Genomic DNA, 22863 nt, shown 5'->3' with positions numbered 1-22863 from the left:
TAAAGTCTGGGATCGAGTCCCACATCAGGCACCCTGCATGGAGCCTGCTTCTCCCTCTGCCTGTGTCTCTGCCTATCTCTTTCTCTCTCTGTGTCAATCATGAATGAATAAAGTCTTTAAAAAAATTAAAAATAAGCTAAAATCACAAAATATTAGTACTTGTCAATTCATAATGGTGCATATACAGATATTCTCTCCACTTTTTTTTAATTTTTATTTATTTATTTATGATAGTCACACAGAGAGAGAAAGAGAGGCAAAGACATAGGCAGAGGGAGAAGCAGGCTCCACGTACTGGGAGCCCAACGTGGGATTCGATCCCGGGTCTCCAGGATCGTGCCCTGGGCCAAAGGCAGGCGCCAAACCGCTGCGCCACCCAGGGATCCCCTCTCTCCACTTTTCTATGGCTTTAAGATCTATAATAATCTTGGGATGCCTGGGTGGCTCAGTGGTTGAGCATCTACCTTTGGCTCACAGCATGATCCTGTGGTCCTGGGATCAAGTCCCACATCAGACTCCCTGCATGGAGCCTGCTTCTCCCTCTGCCTACGTCTCTGACTCTATCTCTCATGAATAAATAAAGAGAATCTTTTAAAAAAAATCTATAATAGTCTAAAAAAAAAAGAAAAAAGGAACACATCACTTTCAAGCAGCAGAGTAAAGGAAACAACGTGTATACCTATTAAGTCTAAATATAAAAATATGAATGGAAAGAATACACATTCACTTCAGGATAATGATCTCTGGGAATGGTACAAGCAAGGGGGTACAAAGGAAATACTAATATCGGTTTATATCTTTATATCATTATGCTTTATATCTTTAAAAATATATCTGGGAAAAAAAATATATATATATATATCTGGGGGGCAGCCCAGGTGGCTCAGCGGTTTAGCGCCGCCTTCGGCCCAGGGCCTGATCCTGGAGACCTGGGATTGAGTCCTGTGTTGGGCTCCCTGCATGGAGCCTGCTTCTCCCTCTGCCTGTGTCTCTGCCTCTCTCTGCATCTCTCTGTGTCTCTCATTAATAAATAAATAAAAACTTAAAAAATATATATATATCTGGAACTGGCAAAATGTACATTCTGGGTGGTGACTGGAGAAATATTTTACCTATTTTTCTATACCCTAAAGTATTTCTTCTTTTTCTTTTAAAGATTTTATTTATTTATTCATAATAAAGAGGGAAAAACAGGCTCCATGCCGGGAGCCCGACACGGGACTCAATCCCAGGACTCCAGGATCGCGCCCTGGACCAAAGGCAGGTGCTAAACCACTGAGCCACCAGGGATCTCCTCCCTAAAGTACTTCATAATTTAAAAATTGAAAATTAAAAATAAAAATTACCTCCGTGTACAGAAACACTGGGAAATGTTTTCTGTAAAATGATCTGCCTTCTTTGCCAAGATAATTCAGTTAAAGAATAGCTTACCTTTGTGGGAAGATTATATTTTCCATCTGGAAGAGAAAAACTCTGAACTTCTCCACATGCAGCACAAAGAAAAGCCATCTTGGTGCAAAGAGGCTTTATATTACTGACACGAACCACTGTCCCTCTCAGAGCAATGTATTTTCCGTAGTAATTTGCCCGGACATTCTTGAGGTGTGTCAACGGCTCATAGTTATACACCCTAACAGCAAAAACAAGAATGTATTTATCATTGAATTTACAAATGAACCAACAGTGAACATTATCTATATTTTCACAACTTCCTTTTAGGAGCAACTGGAATTCTCCAACCATATCATCCCTATATATCAGAAATTTCACAAGAATTAAATCATCCTTAAAAATCAAAAAATGCTAAATCTCCCCTTTTCTTCTTGTCTCATTGGCTGTACTCTAAGGGGAAAAAAGGAAAAAAAATGCCAACAGGAAAATTTTGGCAACAAAAAAAAATGACTTCCAGTTTCTAATTTCTTTTTCAAGAACCGTTACACAATGTCTTCTATAAATTCTAGAAAAGAAAAGCAAAACCCTGATGATTACCTTATTCATTTCTTCTAATGAGAATTTAAAATCTTAAAGATGAATTAAAGAAAAACAAAATTCCATTTGTTCTGTGTCTAGTAGAAACCTCATAATTTTAACAAAATATAATCAAGCACTTAGTGTATTACTTTTCAAATAGCAGGGACTTGATAAGGACACACCCATAATCAATCTTTACCAAAATGTGAAGGTTGGGAAATCATCTCATTTCAGGCAGGAAAAGTTTATTTTTGTCATGATTTCTTTGAAGAATTCTCAGTGGGTTCACTTAGGTGTGATAACCAATAGATGGCAAAGAACTCATACCCTTTTTACTGATTTCTTTGACTTTATAAAATGAGGTTCTCCTTCTTAAACAGTCTTAAATGCCAGATTCTAAATAATACCTTAATAACAGCAAATCCTCACCTGGCATGAATGTGTGGCACATTTACCATTGTTTCCCCATCCCTAGAAAATCCTTCTTGGGCTTGTAATTCAGCTGCATGCCTTTCAAGGTCCCTAGTTAATACCTAAACAAAACAGGTATTTATTCAAAAGTTGGAACAAAATACCCTCTTGAAGCAAAACTCTTCTTTTAGAAAATATGAAGTTTATGAATATAAACAGTTCAGAGCAGAATACTAACAAAACTGTAATAGCCCTTTAAAACTCTGATATTTAATTGTGACTACTTATAGTGGATTGTTTTACCTGGGATTTTGTTGTGTCTGGAATGGAAAACTCCAGCATTCCTGTCTACTACTTTATGTCCAAACTAAGCTTAATAGTAAAAGTCCTTACAATAGTCCTCAAAGCTATTACCTTTTGGACAGGCTCTGGTGAAAACATATTTTCTACTTCTCCATATTCAGTGATTTATTAAGATAGAGAAAATAGAGACAACTTCTGAAATATCCAATACGCACTCCCTTGGCATTTGATATTAAATAGTTAATAACCTCTTGTATATAAAGCAGTATGCTGACAATCTTAAAAGTGAAAATGAGATGCACATATACAGCTATAATTGCTATAAAGACCACAAAGATTTAGAGACAAAATACTATGCAAGTTTTGAAAAAAAGGTCATGAGAAAGGTTTCCTGGTGAGACAATAGTGTCAGGCCCCCCAAATTTGGATATGCAATGCAAGGGGCATTCCACGGTTAAGGGATAGCATGTGCAAGAGATCAGACAATTGAAAGACTCCTGAGGAGAGCTCAGCTTAGCTGAATGGTAGTGAGTGGAAGTGGGGAGGAAGTTGAATCAGATCATGGAAGCCTATAACACCACAAAAAGGATTTAGATTTCACTCTGTAGAAAAGTAACTACAGTTTCCAAAGACAGATCATGTTTTATCAGGTATAGCAACAGCTTAGGAAAGATAATGAAGGTTTAAGACTGAGGCAGTAAAGGTGGAAAAGAAATAGATTTAAGAGATGTTTCAGAAATAGAAATGCAAGCATGTGGTGACTTGTATATAGAGAACTAATGAGTGAGAGGAGACTGAAGACAACACCAAGGTTTCCAGTCTCAGGTACCAGCAGTGTACACATCTTTGTAATGAACTATTCCTCGCTCCTGGCTACCATTATCTCCTCTGCTCTACGTGCAGTTCTCAGTACCCCCTTTAAGACCCATAATAACTCTACCATCTCTACAAAGTCCTCTGAGCTCTCTCCATTTCTCCCCAATAACTCTTTATCTCTGAATACAGCCAGTATTTTATCTGTGCTTGTTCTGAGATTTACTAGTCTTTTCCTCGAAGCATTTATCTCTTTGCCAGCCTAAATAATACTTTTACATATATTGTGTCAATTGATCCTGAGAAAAACTCAGGCAGACACAGCACATATTGTTATTTTCAGTTTATATATAGGGACACTCAGGGAGTGTAAGTGACTTGCCTCATGTCACAGAACCTAAATCTGAGTTGCTTTCCAAGTTTGTAACAGATAATATGATCCTAGTCTTATTTTCCCTGAGATTGTTTCTAAGGAACTCTTTAATTTCTGTATTATCTTCAATAGACTAATTCAAATAAATTAAAATAAATGCTATATTTAGATAAGCTATTCTATATAAAATAAATGGTATCTATTAAGACAAGATTGTAAGCTTTCAGTCCTAGCCAACATTTGTTGGTTAAAAACTAAGTATCTTTTAGAGAAGGTACTGTTATTGTAAAATCTTCCTTTAAAATTTTGACAGAAGTCTGCACAAAATAAATATTTACCTGATGTATTGCCAGACCCATGCAAGCCAAGGTTTTCTCAGGTGTATCCCTTAACTCATTTGCTATATTTGGTACCAAGTCAGCCATTTCATGGTCTTCTGTTAGTTCTTTAAAATCCACCAGAATACTTCCCTTTCTTTCTATTTCATCCTATAAAATATTAAGGCATGAACACAATGATGCCTTTTTTGGAGCCAACTATCATAACTAAACATTCAATTACATATTTTGAAAAAGAATATGTTTATATGGTGAAAACAATGGGTACAATAAGCTTTACACCAAGCATATTTACACTATTTAAACTATATTAACTTATTTATGCCTCTTCACAGCTCTTTGTGGTATTAATACTACTATGCCCAACTGATACAGGAGAAAACCAAAGTACAAAGAATGTAGGTAATACACCGAAGTCCACACTGAGCTAAGTGTGGCAGAGCTGGGATCTGGATCATGGCTGTCTGGCTGCAGCATCTCCTGATTAATAGCATCTCAAACACATTGTTCAAGAAGATAATAGATAAAGGTAGACTAGTAGCTTTGTTGTACAGGAATCTTACCTTATCGTATAAATCAATACGCCTTGTGAAAAAAATTTCAAATGCTTGAATCTTCTGAATAAAAGGAGAGCTACTGCTGTAAACTAATCCAACAAAATGGCATTAGCACTAATAATCACATGTGTACAGGCATATCTTTCATGAGATGGAAGAAACACTTAACATACATGGTAAAAGACTTTTAACTACTTTGCATTCTGATTACATTTACATAAGAATATACGTAAGTACTGAGTGAATAATTAAGATTCCTTTTTTTTTTTTTTTTAAGATTTTTAAAATTTATTTATTCATGAGAGACATGGAAAGAGAGAGGCAGAGACACAGAGGGAGAAGCAGGCTCCATGAAGGGAGCCTGATGCGGGACTTGATCCTGGGACTCCAGGATCATGCCCCGGGGTCAAAGGCAGGTGACAAACCGCTGAGCCACCCAGGGATCCCAATAGTTAAGATTCTAAAGCAAGTTTAGGTCTGCATAGTCTTAAATGCAAATAGGAAGTATCTCTCTATAAAAGCACCAATATCTGGAAATCTTTGACTGAACCGCTGATACTTAATAGGACCTAGTAGTTCAAATAACTTACATAATAAAGCTTAAAATGAAAACTATAATAAAGCCAAAGCTAGACACATGAACTAAATTCTTATTTAGAAACAGAGCTAATAACAATCAGTCTTTGCAAAGTAAATTCTACTAGTCCAAATTGCCATATCCTGCGATCAGTGGAGACAGACTACTACTTACTTCACTCTAGTCCTAAAACCTTTATACTATAAAGTTCTGTAACATTTTCAAATTGGTCTTCCACAGCAGTACAATAACATGAAGTAGAGATGATTAAACCCAAGGCATCTCCTGAACTCCATCCTTAGGACCAGTCTAAAGATCACTTCTAGTGTTCTGGGCTAACTGCCAGGGAAATACTGCATGTTGGTAGCTAATGCATTCTAAAGCAACAAAAGACATATCACTTAGGAAACACATCTGTGTATATAGTAGAAACGGACTCTCAATACAGAAAACATTTGTAAAGCACTTTATTCATTCACCAAATGAACACTGAGTGCTTCATATGGAGCAAGATCCTTGCCCTTAAAATACACAGCCTAGTGTACACATAACCCGTAACTCACAAGACATAATAAACATAAAAACTGTAAAAACCCAGGAAAGACTAGTCTCCAAACCTCTAAATATGTGTATGTTAGCTGATGTTCTTGATTATAAAAGGGGAGATTCCTTAAGTGTGTTTCTACACAAACCTGTGTTGGTGGTATCTCAGTTCCAAGCCCACCCTCCTATTTTTCTGCTCTGCGATGCTGTAATTGAGATCTGTCAGTGCATTTTCCAGACTTCTTTTAAGCTCTGCCAACTGGAGCCACTTTAAAGACTGGAAGGTGGCAAGAAAGAAGGATTTTATTTTTGTTTCTAATTCTTTGCAGCATCTCTCCAGCTGCAGAAAAGAGCCACAGTTCTCAATCCTCCCACTGGAGTTACCAGCAACAACTAGCTTCATTCACTGCAGTGATCTGAGCACAGATTAGAAGGGTACCCTTTAGAGGTCCAAGTACTACTTTGAGGGGGGCCCCTCAGTAGCTGAAGCAACAGCTGTTCCTCTGAATTCCTAGGTCCTAGCAACCTCAGAACTTCTTACCTTTTGTACCCTCAGCCATAAGAATAGATGCTGCTTCCAGAAGTTACTATTAGCTGGGGGCTTATCTCAATGCTCCTCTTTTGCTCTTTTAGACTTCCATCTTTATATTCAATACCCCGTATTAAATCCCTTTTTGAAATACCTAATGTAGTTTCTGCTTTCCTAATTGATATAAAACCTAAAAATATTCTTGAAACAACATGATTTAATTGTTTGAGTGAATTAAAATTAAAGAAGGTGGTATCTATCAATAAGCCAAATGAATTATAGTAATAATATGAGATGTAACATCCAAAGACAAGTTAAGAAAATAGAATTTACAATACTTTTTGCACTTTTAACTCTACCTTCGGAGAAATAAAGCTTCCAGCCTTTATATGGTATGAACTGGTCCAATGTTGATTGTAGTAGCGAAGACTGTGAGGTTTGTTCTGAAGAAAACAGAATACACTAATAAATAGAAATAGTATATGTGCTGCCAAAGCAAGCACTAGCTCAGTAGAAATAGAACATTTTTTCTAATTTGCTTCTCCTTCCAACAATGAGAAATTGATATGATATTACTAGTTGCAGGTAAAGTTAAAGGTCTCAGTAAAAACGTTGGATTTAATGTTTAAATACTATTTTAAGGAGGAGCATCATATAAGACTCAAATTTAAGTTAAACTGCTCTCTGTAGGACAGTTTCCTTCATGAAGGAAAAAAGAATTGAACAATTTTTGACCTCCACTACCAGAAGTATGTTTTCTCATGGTTTTATTCAGATCGGGTCTGTGTTCTTTTTCTCTCCATTGTCCTGTGAAGCTCCCACCACCTCTTCCTCTTTTCCATCTTTGAAATCTTCCTCGTCCAAATCCTCTGCCTCTATAGTCTCCATTCATATTTTCTAAAAGATAAAGACCAAAAAAAATCCTCATCAAAATTACAGTGAAAATAGTGTTAAGAATGTAGTAACACAGTAAATACAAAATTAACATATTCTAATTTGAGATTAACAAACAGGCCTGCAACAGTGTAGCCTCAGACACTCCAGTTATTTTAACAGTTACTTATTTCCATCTCTCTAAGTTTTTTTTTTTTTAATTTTTATTTATTTATGATAGTCACAGAGAGATAGAGAGAGAGGCAGAGACACAGGCAGAGGGAGAAGCAGGCTCCATGCACCGGGAGCCCGACGTGGGATTCGATCCCGGGTCTCCAGGATCGCGCCCTGGGCCAAAGGCAGGCGCCAAACCGCTGCGCCACCCAGGGATCCCTCTCTAAGTTTTTATTTAAATTCCAGTTAGTTAACATACAGTGTAGTATGTTTCAGTGATTCAACACTACCATACAACCCCAGGGCTCACCACAAGTGCATTCCTTAATTTCTATCACCTATTTCACCACCCACCTCCTTCTGGTAACCATCAGGTTTTTTTCTCTACAGCTAAGAGTCTGTTTCTCGGTTTGTCTCTCTCTCTCTCTTTCCCCCACTTTGCTCATTTGTTTCTTCAATTCCACATAAGAGAGGCACCTGGGTGGCTCAATGGTTGAGTGTCTGTCTGCCTTTGGCTCAGGGCGTGATCCCAGGGTCCTGGTATCGAGTCCCACATCAGGCTCCCTGTGGGGAGCCTGCTTCTCTCTCTGCCTCTTTCTCTGTCTCTCATGAATAAATAAAATCTTACAAAAAAAAATCAAATTGTTTGATAGCAGTACTGAGCTCCCAACTCCGTCTTCAGGCTCCCGCATGAAGCGCTACTTTGAGGACACTACATGCCATACCTCTTAGAAATGAGATAAGAGTGAGAATACCTAGTAAAGAATTCAAAAACAAACTCAAGGAGGACTGTAGAACTGAACCCACGGGTGGGTCCGCTGTGCTTCGTTAAATACCCTCCTTCATTTACATCTCCTCAAGCTGTTCTGACTTGCAAAGGATATAGGTCTCAGAGCTCTCAGTTCTCAGTGGGGCAGGCTCCCGGGTGGCAGCAGGTGCACTCCGCTTGGCTCTCCCTTATTCCAGGGGGAAACAGGCGGGGCCAGGAAGAGACTGGAGTCCGACGTCCTCAGGTGACTCCGGCCCAAGTCCCTTCAGTCGCAGTCCTTCTGACGTCCCCGCGCGGGGCCAAGTCTCCCGTGTTGGAGCAGCTCGGAGACCTCAGATCCTCACGACACTTCGCCGGCTCTCGGGAAGATATTTAGCTACTCACGCTGAACTCCCCTGCTTCCAAAATCTTTTTTGGCGCGTTTTGTGACGTAACTTCCGTCCAAGGAGCGGCGAGACGAGAGGGAACGGAGGGCAGCCAATCAAGGAGTTCGGCCAGGCGGAAGCTGCGAGGCTCCCGGAAACTGTCGGGAGGGTCCGACCGGAAAGCGGAAGCGGCGCGCAGCACGTGGGGGCGGTGCCGGCCGGAGGCTTCTACGTCCGTTCGGCTTGTGGTAGTGAGGCTGGACGCGGCGGCCGCGGAGGACGAGGGGCGGGGCGCGGGGGACGCGAGAGGCGCTGAAGCGCGGGGAGCGCGGCTGAGCTCCATGGAGGGCTCAGGAGAGCCGCTGGACCCACAGCCACCGCATCCCGGGGACCACCGCATCCGTGACGGCGACTTCGTGGTGCTGAAACGGGAAGATGTGTTCAAAGCGGTGCAAGTCCAGCGGAGAAAGTAGGTCGGGTGCTGGCCTTCGGGGTCGCCGTCCCCGTTTTCTAGATACCCCTTCCCTTCAGGTCTTCCCACAGAGCATCTCCCGCCAGGGTCCCGTTCTTGATTCTCTAGTTCCCCAACCTCCTCCTTCCCTTGGTCTTCCCACAGCGGCCTTTTCCCCCAAAGTCCCATTCTCGGCCCTCCGCGTCCCATTCTCCCCTATCCCTCCTGTCTTCCCGCAGAGTGCCCCCTACATGGTTTCAAGCCTGGCCTTCTGCCTTCAGCATCCATCTCGTTCCGCAGGGTCCCTTTCCCGGCCTTGCCCCTCGGATGCTCAGGTGCTCTCCCCGCCCCACGCGTCCCCCCACGCGTCCTTCTCCCTCTGTCCAGGGTTCTTCCAGGTCCGTGAGACGTTCTCTCCTCTTATCTCACAGAACCCATCAATCATCCTCTGATATCCTTGCCTCTCAGGGTTCTCCCCTTCCCTACGGTTTCCCCATAGACCATCCTTTCACCCTGTTCCCTCAGCAGGATCAATCCCACAAAAATGAAACCTCTGCGACCTTTTCTGCCCCTTAGGCTCTTTTCTCTATCCAAACTGGAATAATTGTTTACACCTAATTACATCGGAGAACAACTTCTCATAGCACGTAGGATCACTCTAGGGTTCCCTCACTTTATGGGAAGGGATGTGAGGTCTAGGAAAGTTAAATTCCCGAAAAGCAATTCGCTCAGGGTCTCAAAACGTGAAATTAGGCTTGATTTGTGAACCTACTGGTTAGTTATAACTCTGTTTTAATATTAGAGAAGTGGGAATTTTTCGTGACTTCACGACAGGGATGTTGAGATTGTTAAACCCCAACAGCTCATTCATGCTGAAAATCTGTTGAGATATTTCAATTTGTTATCTGAAAAGTACAACCAAGCTTTCTTTTGAGTTAGCTTATTATAGTACTTTTGACAATGAAATAAAATAAGTTGAGTTCAGTGTAAGGAGAACAGCTTTCTGCAGACCATAGGTTTGGTAGTGGTAGATTTGGAGTTTCTAAGAGTGCATGTGAGATGAATGATTTTACTCCTGTGTGAATCAAACTGTTGACTGGTATTTAAAGTGAAACAGGTATCATTAGAAAATAGTCAAGTAACAGTTCCCAAAGCACCATACTGGTGACAACCAAGTTTTATTGCACGAGAATCAATTTAGTAAAGACAAAGAAATACCGGGGGGGAGGGGAGTTCCCTTTAGTCCAGAAATGTAATATCTGCACCATTTTCTTTTTAGAATTTCCAATTAGAAGTATGGGCCTGGGCCAGCCTTCAAGTATGTATTTTTTGGAAAGAGCCAATACTACTTATTTAAATTTTATAATTGAACAGTGCAGCAAAGTCCTTGTAAGTTTGATGAATGCTTCCAGAGTTTATACAGCTGTACAGTGACCATACGGGTGAAACTTTGGTCTTCTTTCCTTTTTCATACTGCCCTTTTAAGTTGCTTGATTTTAAAATGTGATTGTTAATGTGCTCTTTTAGACAAGAGCTTTTTCATTACCAACAAGGCAAATAGTAGCATCTTCATTTCTAAAAGGTACTTTGTAACCATACTAGACATATTTATTTGGAAACACTTTTCATTACTTCTCTTGGCAGAAGCCAGTACGTTAATTTCCATTTTATTCAATAAATGACCCTCTGAGTTCATCTACACTACAGGGCAGACTCTCCCTTCACTCTTCTTTGGGTCTGTACACATCTGATTGAGCAGAAACAATCCTGACTCACTGAGAAGGAGACTTAGCAAATCCTACTCCTTCTCAGTGAAAACATGGCACCACATTCTTCTGCCTGGTCCCCATTTTCCTGATTGGGGCAGTGACGTCTTGTCACATATCAGTTTGAGTGACCTATTCTTCTTTCCATATCAGACCAGCTACCAGAAGGGTAAATCCAACCCAGCTCAGCCTCAGTGTTTCATTAGCACCAGGATGCTCAAGGGATGAAAGTATGGGATGTATATCTGGGCTAAACTGAGTTTCAACTTGGATTGACTGGATGTATGTCAGCAAATATTTTGAGAGTGCGTTATGTTCTGTTATGTTTTAGAAACGAGGCACTTAGCAAAGAATAAGAATTGATCCTATATCTGGATCACTTAGGATCTCATGGAGTTCACTCAGATGGTTCAAGTGAAGAGATTTAATGAAGATGTGACACATACACATACAGTGATGTGGCAAGATTTAGAGAACCAGCAGAGAGTGGGAATGCACCCAGGGTCTATCAGTGGTGGGAAACTTTTGGCAAGGGAGGTTGGGTGATGTGGTCTATGGGTTCTGTCATAGACTTCTGGAGCACAGAGAAAGGGAAAGAAGGTGTGGGGTGGGGCACAAACAAAATTAACCAGTATGTGTCTTCCAGGATTCAGAGTTCTGTGGACATGGGCCATATCCTAAAACTAAGGGGGGCTTCGTGAGATCCATTGGTCTTTCCTGGAGCAGACTGTGTGATAGAGTAGAAGGAACCAGGCTTTGGGCTCAGGCAGACCTGGATTTTAATCCTGATTCCCACTTTCTAACAGTGTATCTTGGACAAGATACTTTTCCCTAAGCCTCAGATTGTCCATCTGGGAAGAGCTATGTTTTAGGATTACTGTGAGAATTAAATTTAAAAAAAAAAAAAAAAGAAAGAAACACGCTGGCACGTACTGCCTAGCTACTGGTCAACACTCAGCAGATATTAGTTTTCTTTTTATGTGTGTGTAGGACTTTCCTTTTAAATGATAATAAGATAAAAATCCAGGTAATGGGGAAAGCTGAGGCTGCCTGATCCTCAGTAGAGCATTGTCAGTGTTAGGCAGCATTTCCAAACATATAGAATATCAGTAATGTTTATTTGTAAATATATTTGCCTTAATTGGATAATTTTTTTTGTTTGTAGTCACCACACCCAATGTGAACTCATGACCTTGAGATCAAGAGTCTCATGCTCTACTGACTAATCCTGGTTTTACTAGATAATTTTTTTAAAAAAATAGCCAGTTAGACCAGGGAATTTGTTAAATCCTTGTCATCTCAATGACTGTTCAGTTTTGCGAGTTTCTCGCTAGAGTTGCAAGGGGTGTTACACTGTGTGTCCAGTGGCCTGACAGTGACTTTATGCTTTATGCTATTCATGAGATCCACAAAGCTGTGAGTTTGGACATCCTGTCAGCGCAAATTGGAGTCAGAACAAGGCCTCAGAAGAGGAGTGTCTTCTGTCCTTGTTTCTCCTTCCAAGTTCAGTGTTTTTGTGGGTTCTTACTAATTTTATGTCTCTGCCCCAGCCCACTTCTCTCTAGTTCACTTGTCAGTTTATGCTCAGAGATAACGCTATCATTCTTTATGGAGACCAGTTTTGAAATAAACTTGATTGAGCCTATCTTTTCTATACTGAATGCAAATGAGGTTCAGCTAATTGCATTTTCTTCCCCAGAAAAGTAACTTTTGAAAAACAGTGGTTCTATCTGGATAACATCATTGGCCATAGCTATGGAACCACATTTGAAGTGACCAATGGAGGAAGTCTTCAGCCTAAGAAGAAGAAGGAAGAGCCTACTTCAGGTACACTATTTTGGATATATGAAATAGGTGCTCTTGAGCTGGCTAGTCAGAAACCTGTCGACCCCAATTTTAAAATGCTAACCGAGGCTATCCCCAAAGAAATGTAAACTTATAATCTAAGAACTGTAGCTTGGTGGAATGAAGCAAGGTCTGCCTTTGGCTTTGGGTCCCTGGATTCTGGCTCCAGCCCATCACTAACCAGCTTTCTGACGTTGGGCCAAATTTTTAATCCTAGAAGAATCCTTGCTAGTTTGGTGCAAGAACAGGTAGAGTCCTTTCAGTGCCCAGAAGTTACATAACAGCTGCAGGCAGTTAGCATGTAGGTAGGGTAGGAGTAAGAGTCTGGCTTTGACTTTAACTGACTATGTTTAAGTTCCAAGTTCATCACTTGCCTTAGTAACCTTAGTCAGGTTACTTGGTTTCTCTAGGGCTTGTATCTTCATCTGTAAAATGGAGCCATAAATACATTTTATGTCAAGGCTATAGCCAGTGTTCAGTCATATAACACATAGAAAGGTCTTAACCATGCTTTGCCTATAGCAAAGGCCTCATAATTTTAGTTGTCATTGTTAATTAAATACTATAACGCTTGTTAAAATAAATGTACCTGAAATATTTTATTAATAAAATAAAATAATTAATTTTTAGAACCAAACAACTAAAATACTAACCAAATCAAAGTTTTGGTTCAGACCAGTTAATAAAATGCTTTTACTCTAACCTCCATATTTTTATTTAGCACCAAATATGTTCCAGGCATGATTAGGCACTGTCCAAGTCATCTTATTAAATGTACTGAGCAGTGGGGAACACCAAGAATGAGTAGACAAACAGCATACTTGCAGATGGTGATATGTGCTGTGAAGATGGTAAAGCAGGGAGGTATACTGGAGGCTGATTGGGTGAGACATGGCTGAGATAATGAGCTCAGCCCTGAGTGATGGGAAGGACCTAGGCAGAGATCTGTCATGAAAGCAGTGCCAAGTGGAGGGAGCAGCAAGTGCCAAAGCCCTGTGGTGAGCCTGTGCTTGGTTTAAGGAACAGGAGGGCAGTGTGGCTGAAGTACAGGGGTAGTTAGAAAAGGTATTCAGGGGCCAGAACATATACAACCTTGCAGATATCTTTAGAATGTATTGTAATTGTAAGAAGCCACTGTTTTGTGCATGGGAGGATTCGATGAGCCAGTTTGCATTTTACAAGGAGAATACTCTAGGTGTCTGGGTGGCTTGTAAGGCAAGAGTGGGAGCAAGAAGATGAGTTAGAGAGTGGAACAGTCACAGCAAGAAAGGATAGTGGATGAGAGGTGGGTTGGGGAGACAGTGGAACTTGAGTGGCTGATGTACTGAATGTGGACATGACCTTAGAGGAAGAAAGATCTTAAATAACTTCAGATCAGAAGTGTCATTAAGCAATTTCCTTCTTTAGAGACCAAAGAAGCAGGCACTGATAATCGAAATATAATTGATGATGGGAAATCTCAGAAACTTACTCAAGATGACATAAAAGCTTTAAAGGACAAAGGCATTAAAGGAGAGGTAATGTTCAAAGGACATTGTGTTTTGTTTTTGTTTTTGGTATTGAGGAAATTGCTTGGTTTTTAAAGCAGGATTTACTTAAGGTGAAACATAAAAATACTGTTTTTCTATTAGAAAGAGTTTGACATGTACATGCCATTCCATATATCGGAGATTTCATTTCTTATATGCAGGAATGTAAGTGAGTGGCATTACTGATATTATTAGCAAAAGAGAATTTAATAATTTTGGGCACATCAGAGCTTAACTTGGTTCATTTTCAGTAATGTTTTCAGCCAGTGTCTTCAGAAATGACTGTTCCTTTTACTCCCCTTTTCCCTTTATCATGTATCTCTGTTTTGTGGGGGGTTTTTTTGACCCTATTTTAAGTGCAGGTACAAAGTACTTGTATTTTATACAAATTCTAGATAGAGTAAAAAGAAATGTGGTTTATTCATTTGGACTTCTGTGGAAAAGAGACTGGAAAATCAGACCTTTGGATACATTCTAGGGTAAGAAACTTCTGAAGTTATCATTTCAGTGGAAATAAAATTTCAGAAAATCTGCTTGTTCCTTTTCTTGTAGGAAATAGTTCAGCAGTTAATTGAAAATAGTACAACATTCCGAGACAAGACAGAATTTGCTCAAGATAAATATATAAAAAAGAAGAAAAAGAAGTAAGTGGATTTTGTTTGAAAAGAATGAAAGTATCAAATCATTATACATTTCTGAAGTATATTTTCAAAATAAAATATTTTTAAGCCAGTTTTTAAAAACTAACGTCCGCTGTTTTCTTCCTCCAGGTATGAAGCCATCATTACTGTTGTGAAGCCATCCACTCGCATTCTTTCAATTATGTATTATGCAAGAGAACCTGGAAAAATTAAGTACGCTTTGTTTCCTTTCAAAAATATAATTGGGGGAAAATATATCTTTAAGAAAAGTCATGATTTTAAGTAAAATGAAAAACTTGTTCACCTGCATAAAGTGCCCTCCTACCTCATAAACTGTAAGTTCTTTTTACTGTGCCTCCAAAGCAATCTATAATCTTATCAACATAATTTTTGTGAAACATACAAACAAAACTTAAAAAAATGATTAGAGTAGCTGGCTCTGCTTAGCTAAAAATAAATGAATCATTCTTTTTTCCTCAGCCACATGAGATATGATACACTAGCCCAGATGTTGACCTTGGGAAATGTCCGTGCTGGCAATAAAATGATTGTAATGGAAACTTGTGCAGGCTTGGTGCTGGGTGCAATGATGGAACGGATGGGAGGTAAGATGTAACATTTTCAGGTTCATTAAAGCACCACCATGATGTGAGTAGAAGGGACTAAAAACTCAAACACACAGAGAGTGAGGCTGAGTTCCGGCAAGATTAATGACATGGTTTATGTGGGCCCACACAGCCCCAGTCCCTGGGACCTTCCCATAGAGTCCACATCTCCCTGCCAGTGCTGTGTTGGTGCCCCTGGATGGCAATTGCCCTTTCCAGTTTCAACATCAGTGGGGATGTTTCTGAAGCCTTTGGCTGGCTTAGACCTCCAGGACTGTGATTTCAGTAAATTTTTGGATAGCTGGTGCTCATTTTTATGGCCTGAATTGAGGGAATTGGATGAGAAGAACACAAGGGGTGTATCTTGTCCTGGAAGAGCACAACACAGCCTGGTTTGCCTGCCCTCCCTCTAACCCTGTGGCAGATGAGAACTTTCAGCTGCTCTGAATGAGGATTGGATTGGCAAAAAGCTAAGAGCCAGTCACCAATCATGTGACACCCAAACTTTGGGTGATCTCAGGGTTTTAACCATGGTGTCAAGTGGGGGTTCATATGTTTTGGGATGATATTTCCTTCACTGGGAATATTCATATACTGGAAAGACCTGCAGAGGAGCTGCATCATCCTATAGCCCCTGAACAGAGTAGAGACCTTCAGTCTCCATTCTGTGGAGGACTCTTGAGTATTTGCAGAGTCTAGAGTCACCTCCATCAAGCAGATTTTTTTTTTTAATCTCTTCAGGTTTTGGTTCCATTATTCAGTTGTACCCTGGAGGTGGACCTGTTCGGGCAGCAACAGCATGTTTTGGATTTCCCAAATCTTTCCTCAGTGGTCTTTATGAGTTTCCACTCAACAAAGTGGACAGTCTCCTAAATGGAACATTTTCTGTGGAGATGTTAGCTTCAGAGCCTAAAGACAGTGCATCAGTTGAAGAAAGTAACGGGACTCTGGAGGAAAAACAGACTTCGGAACAAGACAATGAAGACAGTGTGGCAGAAGGGCCAGAGAGCCATCACCCACCAGAACAGGAAACAATGGAAATCGTCTCTCAAGATCCAGAATATAAGGAGCCTAAAGAGAGAGGAAACAAAAAGGATTATGTAAGTGTTAAGAGTCCCCCTTACCGGGATCCCTGGGTGGCGTAGCGGTTTAGCGCCTGCCTTTGGCCCAGGGCGTGATCCTGGAGACCCGGGATCGAATCCCACATCGGGCTCCCGGTGCATGGAGCCTGCTTCTCCCTCTGCCTGTGTCTCTGCCTCTCTGTGTGTGTGTGTGTGACTATCATAAATAAAAAAATAAAAAATAAAATTAAAAGAGTCCTTCATAATATTCCCTTCAGAGTTTCAGTTAACTTCATTTAAGCACAGATTTGGTTTGGTTTTGGAGCATCAGTGCCCAAGGTAATAAATGCCAAAACAGATGGAGAAAGTGTGTGTGGGTGTACACACGTGTGTGGTGTATTCTTTGGGATGGAGCTTTAGGATCCAGAAACATTGTATAGGCAGGTTTTGATGGTCCTATTACGAATGGGTTTGTGTTTTCAACCTCCTCATGAATGACCTTCTTGCTTTAGTCCAAATTGATAAATACGTTGAAATGTTTTGACAGACCAGCATTTCCATAAACCTGACTGAATGACCTCAGTACATTAATTTCTTCTTTTTCTTCTTGAAGATTCAGGAAAAGCAGAGGAGACAAGAAGAGCAAAGGAAAAGACATTTAGAGGCTGCTGCTCTGCTGAGTGAAAGAAACGCAGATGGGTGCGTTGATGAAAGAATGCAGATATCTGGGTGTTCATGGGCTCTGCTTCAAACAGCTTAGAATTCTCTGCCTATCTGCTTTGATTATAGCTGAAGCAGAGATGATGATTCTGTCTTGATTTTTTAAAGAAAGGAGGCTGCATCTGGTGGAGGTGGGGAAATTGGTTGTGCTGGTTTCAGAGTTTTAGAATAAATTTGAAATTTCTCTAATGACAGTGTATCAAATGGGTCTGTGTAGTCCTGCTATATCTAAGGAGTGGGGTATTCAAATTGATGTATTAATGGCTAATTAGGTAAAGGCTAAGGAAAACCTGACAGGAGGTGTAGAGTCAGAGATCTGCCAAGCCAGAATTAGAGTGTTGGATTAGTTTCCAGATGATTTTTTTTTTTATAATCAAGAATGTCATTAAATGCTACCTAGAGTTGCCAAGGACCACAAGAGCTTTTAATTCATTTTGTGTTTCTTAGAAAGTAATAGCTCATGATTTTATTTATTTATTTTGGAATTTGGAGAATATTGTATTTGAAGGTCTTCCCTGTATGAGTCATGGCAAATGAATAGATGATCGTTTTAAGTGCATTTTAAAATCTATGCACTGCTTTGCCGAGTAGAGAAGTAATTTGTCTAATGTTTTCCTTGCAGTTTAATTGTAGCTAGTCGTTTCCATCCCACTCCACTGCTGCTGTCTTTGCTGGACTTTGTGGCCCCTTCAAGACCATTTGTGGTCTACTGTCAGTATAAAGAGGTAATGCTGACATGGAACGGACGGGAGTTCTTTCATCTGCATGTTAATACTCAAATTGCAGCCCTCAAAGTCGTTCTTAATAGAACTCTGTTTATGCCTTTAGCCTCTGTTGGAATGCTACACAAAACTGCGGGAAAGAGGAGGCGTCATCAACCTCAGGCTGTCTGAAACCTGGCTTAGGAATTACCAGGTATGTGTACTTAACAGCAGTTCCAGGGAGTTGATTCTCCTGAGTCACTCTGGCTCTTTGCAGTAGTGCCAGAAGTTGTTAAATAGAGATACCCCTATTTCTGTCAACAGAGATGAAAGACTCTCCTGCCTATAACTCAGAGAAATTGCCCTGGGTTTCCTGACCCTTTTTCCTCCTTTCATGTCAGGGTCTATCACTCTGTAACTCCAGTCCAGAAACACAAACAGTTATGGTTCTTGTTTCTCCAAGGCCTTGAGATCACTGTGGAAGGGAATAACTGATAATAGCAAAATCCCTACGTCAACAAGAAAATGACTCTCTCCTCTTTGCTGGGAGAGGTTTGTAGCAGGTTTTCAGGATTTACTGGTGGGCTCCATGTCAGTTCAGGTCCTTTGGAAGGCATGTGCTAAGATGAAATTAGAAGTGGGAAGGGATTTATTGGGGAGGATGCCTCTGAAAGATGAGGGGGAGAGGGAGCAGGATCAGATGGGAAAGCCCTCAGATCATGGTAGATGTCTGATTGCTATAAAGAAGGGAGACAGGGATCCCTGGGTGGCGCAGCGGTTTGGCGCCTGCCTTTGGCCCAGGGCGCGATCCTGGAGACCCGGGATCGAATCCCACGTCAGGCTCCCGGTGCATGGAGCCTGCTTCTCCCTCTGCCTGTGTCTCTGCCTCTCTCTCTCTCTGACTATCATAAATAAACAAAAATTAAAAAAAAAAAAAAAAGAAGGGAGACAAAGGAAGATGGAGAGGAAGAGCCTGCAGCCCTGCCTTCAGAAAGTCTCAGCCAGGATGATGGGGAAAGCTAGAGCAAAGATTGCCCATTAAAGGAGCCCTGTATTGGGCAGAAATGTTGCGGTCCTGGGTACCCATGCTCAGTAATCGACTTGGAGCAGCCCATGGCCTCCCTGGGTCTAAAGCTGCAGAGGATCCCAAAGAGCAGCAGCTAGAGGCTTTCTGCTGCCTAAACTCCTCACAGCCAGTTCCCTCTTGAAGGGAGATCTGAAGGAGCACCTCCATGGCTGCCACAGGCCCTGCCCTGCTGCTTGGACATGGTACTACATAATCCAGAATACGCAAAGCCCTGAACGGACCCTCCCCATTAGAGTTAACAAGGTATCAGGGAAAGGAAGCTCTGGATATATGTCTAGTAACTACTTCTCCATGGACCCAAGCTCCACCGTTGGCCATGAAGCTTCCTGGAGCCAATAGAAAGAAAGGTATGCACAGGCCCAGTGGACTACACAAACATTTGCTCATTTGCCACCAGAGACTCGCCTCAGGTTTGAGAGCCACAGCTTCAGTTTTATCTTTTAAAAGAAAATCATTTAAGCCAATTTCTACACTTTCATCTGCACTATCAGGTGAAGGAAAGGAGCTCTTTAGGAAGTGGTCTGATTAAATCTTTAAGAGAATCTCTGTCCTTTAAATTCAGATGTATGGCCTGTGTATTGTTAGCATGAGCTTTATCTGCTTAGGAAAACATGAATGTCTTTCTGTCTTGATTAGGTTTTGCCAGATCGAAGTCATCCCAAACTACTGATGAGTGGAGGTGGGGGGTACCTCCTCTCAGGCTTCACTGTTGCCATGGATAACCTTAAAGCAGACCCCAGTCTCAAATCCAACGCAAGCACTTTAGAATCAAACAAGACTGAAGAGCCAGCAGCGAAAAAACGGAAATGCCCAGAGTCTGACTCTTAACCTTTCAAAAATTGCTCTGATTTTTGTCCTCAGGCATTATACAGTTAGTAATTTGACTTTAAATGCCATTACTAATCGTTTTCTCATATTCTGAAAGTAAGAATGTGTCTATACACTTGTTCCTGGGAAGAACAAGTAAGCCTTTGTCCACCTCTGACACAGATAAATTTGGTCTGTCAGAACATCGAGCCAAAACACCCAAGTCTTGGGTGTATGCAGTGGACTGGTATGTATGGCCAATTCTGTTTATTTCACAAAAATCCTCTAAGTACTTTTAGTATTCTGAAAATATCTTGAGAATTTAGACCTCCTAAAAATATATTTATACAAGACTTTGTTTATATGTTAAGCTAAGTGGAATAACACAACATACCTAAAACTTGGGTACTGAAAGCCAGAATCTGTGGAAGAAATTTCTCGTGTTCATTCCACTGTTTTAAACTGAAGCAATATGGCTGTGAGTGTGTGAGATTTACAGTACCAAAAATGTCCTCCCTGTTCCCTCCAGTGGAATAAACTTTTTTTAAAACATTAGGTTTTTTTTTTTTTTTTTTTTTAAATAGTTGACAACTTAGGAAAGTTCTGAGTATTTATTTTACTGCTTTTTTTTGTCGATACACAAAGGTGTAGTAGGGTACTTTCTTGTGTTACTTTTCTCATCCCCTCATTCTTTGTTCCAAAACAAGTGACTATAATTTTTGTATACTATTGAATTAAAGGAAACAGCAAAGGTTTTTTTTCCCCTACCAGGGACTTACAGAGCTACACCCCCACCCACACCCACACACGTTTGTGGTTGTTGGTATATATACATATATATATATATTTATATATACATATGGAAACAATGCACTATCTATATGATCTATGACAAGTTTAGTGCAGGGCTTAGACCAGTTCTCATTGCATTAGTGTCACTCCTTGTCAAATGTATTTTAAAGTGCCTTTTCTGGTGATTATTAATGCTGGTTTGTTGAGCTCTGGCATGATTAGGTGGTTAGCCTTTCTAAGCTCTGAAAACATATAATCAAATTTGGTCATCTACTGCAGCCAAGGAAAGTATTTAGAGTAAGCCACAGCTCTTGTCTTGCTCACTAAACATGCTCATACTGTGTGTTGTTCACAACATTATAGCATAGATGCAGATCATCCAGCAAGGAGCATCTCAGAAAAAAAATTACATTTTCCTAGTAGCATGTACTATCCTGATAATGGTCAGTGTGATTACCAAGAGTTTTGATTCCTTTTTCTTAAAACATTGCTTTTAAAGAATAAAAGTGTTTCTTATTATGATTCGTCTGATTTCCATTAATGATGTGGTCAGTGACACCACATTCACTGGCTTTCAGCTGATTGTGGTATGTGATCTGTCGAAGAAAACGTGCCCAAATTGACACCTCACTGAACACATCCTTGTAAACAGTCATCATCCACATACAATCAGTCGAGTTTTATCAAGGAGAACACGTGTGCACAGACTGAATTCATTAGTGGCAGGTCTCCACTGGTTGCTGTTAGAATCCTCTCTTACTTGGGATTCATCCAGTTTTCAAGTCCCATTTCATTTCACTCATTCTGGAAGTCTGCACTACCAAGGCCTTGGGCATCCACGTAGCTGCCCCTGGAGTTGACTTGTGAACTCATATGCCAGCAGCAAAAGTTAGTGTTAACCTGCATTATTTTTTTCTCTTGCATAAAATTTACTTCATCTTTGAAGACTGATGCTTATTTAATTCAATAACTTGAAAACTTAGTATGTGTGAAGATTCCCTGGAGGGCTTATTAAACCCAAATTGTGTAACACCTCAAAGTTTCTGATTCAGTAGATCTGGGGTGGGGCAAAAAATTTGCGTTTCTTAGAAGTTTCCAGGTGATGCTGCTGGCCCAGGGACCACTGCTTGAGAAACACTCCTGTGTGTGCACCCACATCAAGAGCTTGGCAAAATACTTGATGCTTTTGTCTTGTTTGTAAAGTGGATATTCATTTTTGGAGCAAATGAATGGATAATTGTATGACTTCTGGACATCTAGCCACCAGAAGAGTTCTGTGAAATAACACCTTAATAAGTGGCAATCAGAAAATAAAGACAAAAATTTTGTAATGTCCACCTTATTTCTTCACTGGGTTAGGATCTTGGAAATATACAGTGGTGCCAATTAGATTATTTTGTAGCTTAGAGGTACACTAATATTGTGTGAAGCATATCCCCCCACCTTTGTCAAATTATAATTGACATGTAACATTGTGTAAATTGGGACACCTGGATGGCTCGGTTGAACATCTGACTCTTGGTTTTGGCTCAAGTCATGATCTCAGGGTCCTGAGATTGAGCCCCGCATCAGGCTCTGCACTTAGTGGGAGTCTGCTTGAGATTCTCTCCCTCTACCCTTGCTCCCAGTCATGTGTGTACTCTTTCTCCCTCTCTAAAATAAATATTTTTAAAAAACCAGTAACAACATTGTGTAAGTTTAAGGTATATGACATGTTATTTTGATACACTTAATATACTGCAAAGTGATTACCACCATAGCCTTAGCTGACACCTCTATCCTATCACATAATTACCATTTCTGTTTGTGGTGAGAACATTTAAGATCTACTCTCAGCATATATCTTCAATATGTAATGCAGTATTGTTAACTATAGTCACTATGCTGTATATTAGATTCCTAGAACTTGTGCATGTTATAACTGGAAATTTATACTCTTTGACCAGTGTCTCCTTAGTACCCACCCCACCCCCTCAGCCCCTGGCAACCACCATTCTACTCTCTGTTTTTATGAGTTTGGTTTTTTTAGATTCTACATACAAGTGACACATTGTCTTTCTCTGTCTGGTTTATTTCACATAGCACAATGCTCTCAAGTATCCAGGTTGTCACAAATGGCAGGATTTCCTTTCTTCTCATGGCTGAATAATGTTCCATGTATATAACTACCACATCTTTATCCATTCATCCATTGACAGACAGGTTGTTTCCATATCTTGCCTATTGTGAATAATGTTACAGTGAATGTGGGAGTGTAGTTAC

The 22863-nt window shown here is 40.4% G+C and overlaps 2 protein-coding genes across 9 annotated transcripts in view; one reads left to right on the top strand and one right to left on the bottom strand.

Moving 5' to 3' along the window:
- Positions 1 to 8634, bottom strand: part of MCM8 (minichromosome maintenance 8 homologous recombination repair factor) — a 47442-nt gene extending 38808 nt beyond the window's left edge. The window contains exons 1-7 of one of the 3 annotated variants that reach the window (XM_041732077.1): positions 8188 to 8634; positions 7151 to 7312; positions 6775 to 6858; positions 4773 to 4855; positions 4210 to 4359; positions 2401 to 2504; positions 1432 to 1630 (exon numbers count right to left, since the gene is read on the bottom strand). In XM_041732077.1, the coding sequence (XP_041588011.1) occupies positions 1432 to 1630; positions 2401 to 2504; positions 4210 to 4359; positions 4773 to 4855; positions 6775 to 6858; positions 7151 to 7307 (777 nt within the window). In that variant the 5' untranslated portion in view covers positions 7308 to 7312; positions 8188 to 8634. Of the gene's footprint in view, positions 1 to 1431; positions 1631 to 2400; positions 2505 to 4209; positions 4360 to 4772; positions 4856 to 6774; positions 6859 to 7150; positions 7585 to 8187 lie in introns of those variants that run through there. The other 2 variants (XM_041732076.1, XM_041732075.1) reach the window with 2 other exon arrangements.
- Positions 1 to 21936, top strand: part of TRMT6 (tRNA methyltransferase 6 non-catalytic subunit) — a 71034-nt gene extending 49098 nt beyond the window's left edge. For 4 of the 6 annotated variants that reach the window (XM_041732084.1, XM_041732083.1, XM_041732080.1 and 1 more), the window contains exons 3-11: positions 12513 to 12640; positions 14740 to 14831; positions 14958 to 15041; positions 15309 to 15433; positions 16175 to 16533; positions 17108 to 17193; positions 17837 to 17939; positions 18043 to 18129; positions 19639 to 21936. In XM_041732084.1, the coding sequence (XP_041588018.1) occupies positions 12593 to 12640; positions 14740 to 14831; positions 14958 to 15041; positions 15309 to 15433; positions 16175 to 16533; positions 17108 to 17193; positions 17837 to 17939; positions 18043 to 18129; positions 19639 to 19830 (1176 nt within the window). In that variant the 5' untranslated portion in view covers positions 12513 to 12592 and the 3' untranslated portion in view covers positions 19831 to 21936. Of the gene's footprint in view, positions 1 to 8815; positions 9066 to 12512; positions 12641 to 14065; positions 14176 to 14739; positions 14832 to 14957; positions 15042 to 15308; positions 15434 to 16174; positions 16534 to 17107; positions 17194 to 17836; positions 17940 to 18042; positions 18130 to 19638 lie in introns of those variants that run through there. The other 2 variants (XM_041732079.1, XM_041732081.1) reach the window with 2 other exon arrangements.
- The last annotated feature ends 927 nt before the right edge of the window (positions 21937 to 22863 follow it).

The sequence above is a fragment of the Vulpes lagopus genome, chromosome 18 (genome assembly GCF_018345385.1).
Source record: "Vulpes lagopus strain Blue_001 chromosome 18, ASM1834538v1, whole genome shotgun sequence".
NCBI lineage: Eukaryota > Metazoa > Chordata > Mammalia > Carnivora > Canidae > Vulpes > Vulpes lagopus.
The sequence above is the reverse complement of the archived record's forward strand: the minus strand, read 5'-3'. Positions and strand labels throughout refer to the sequence as shown.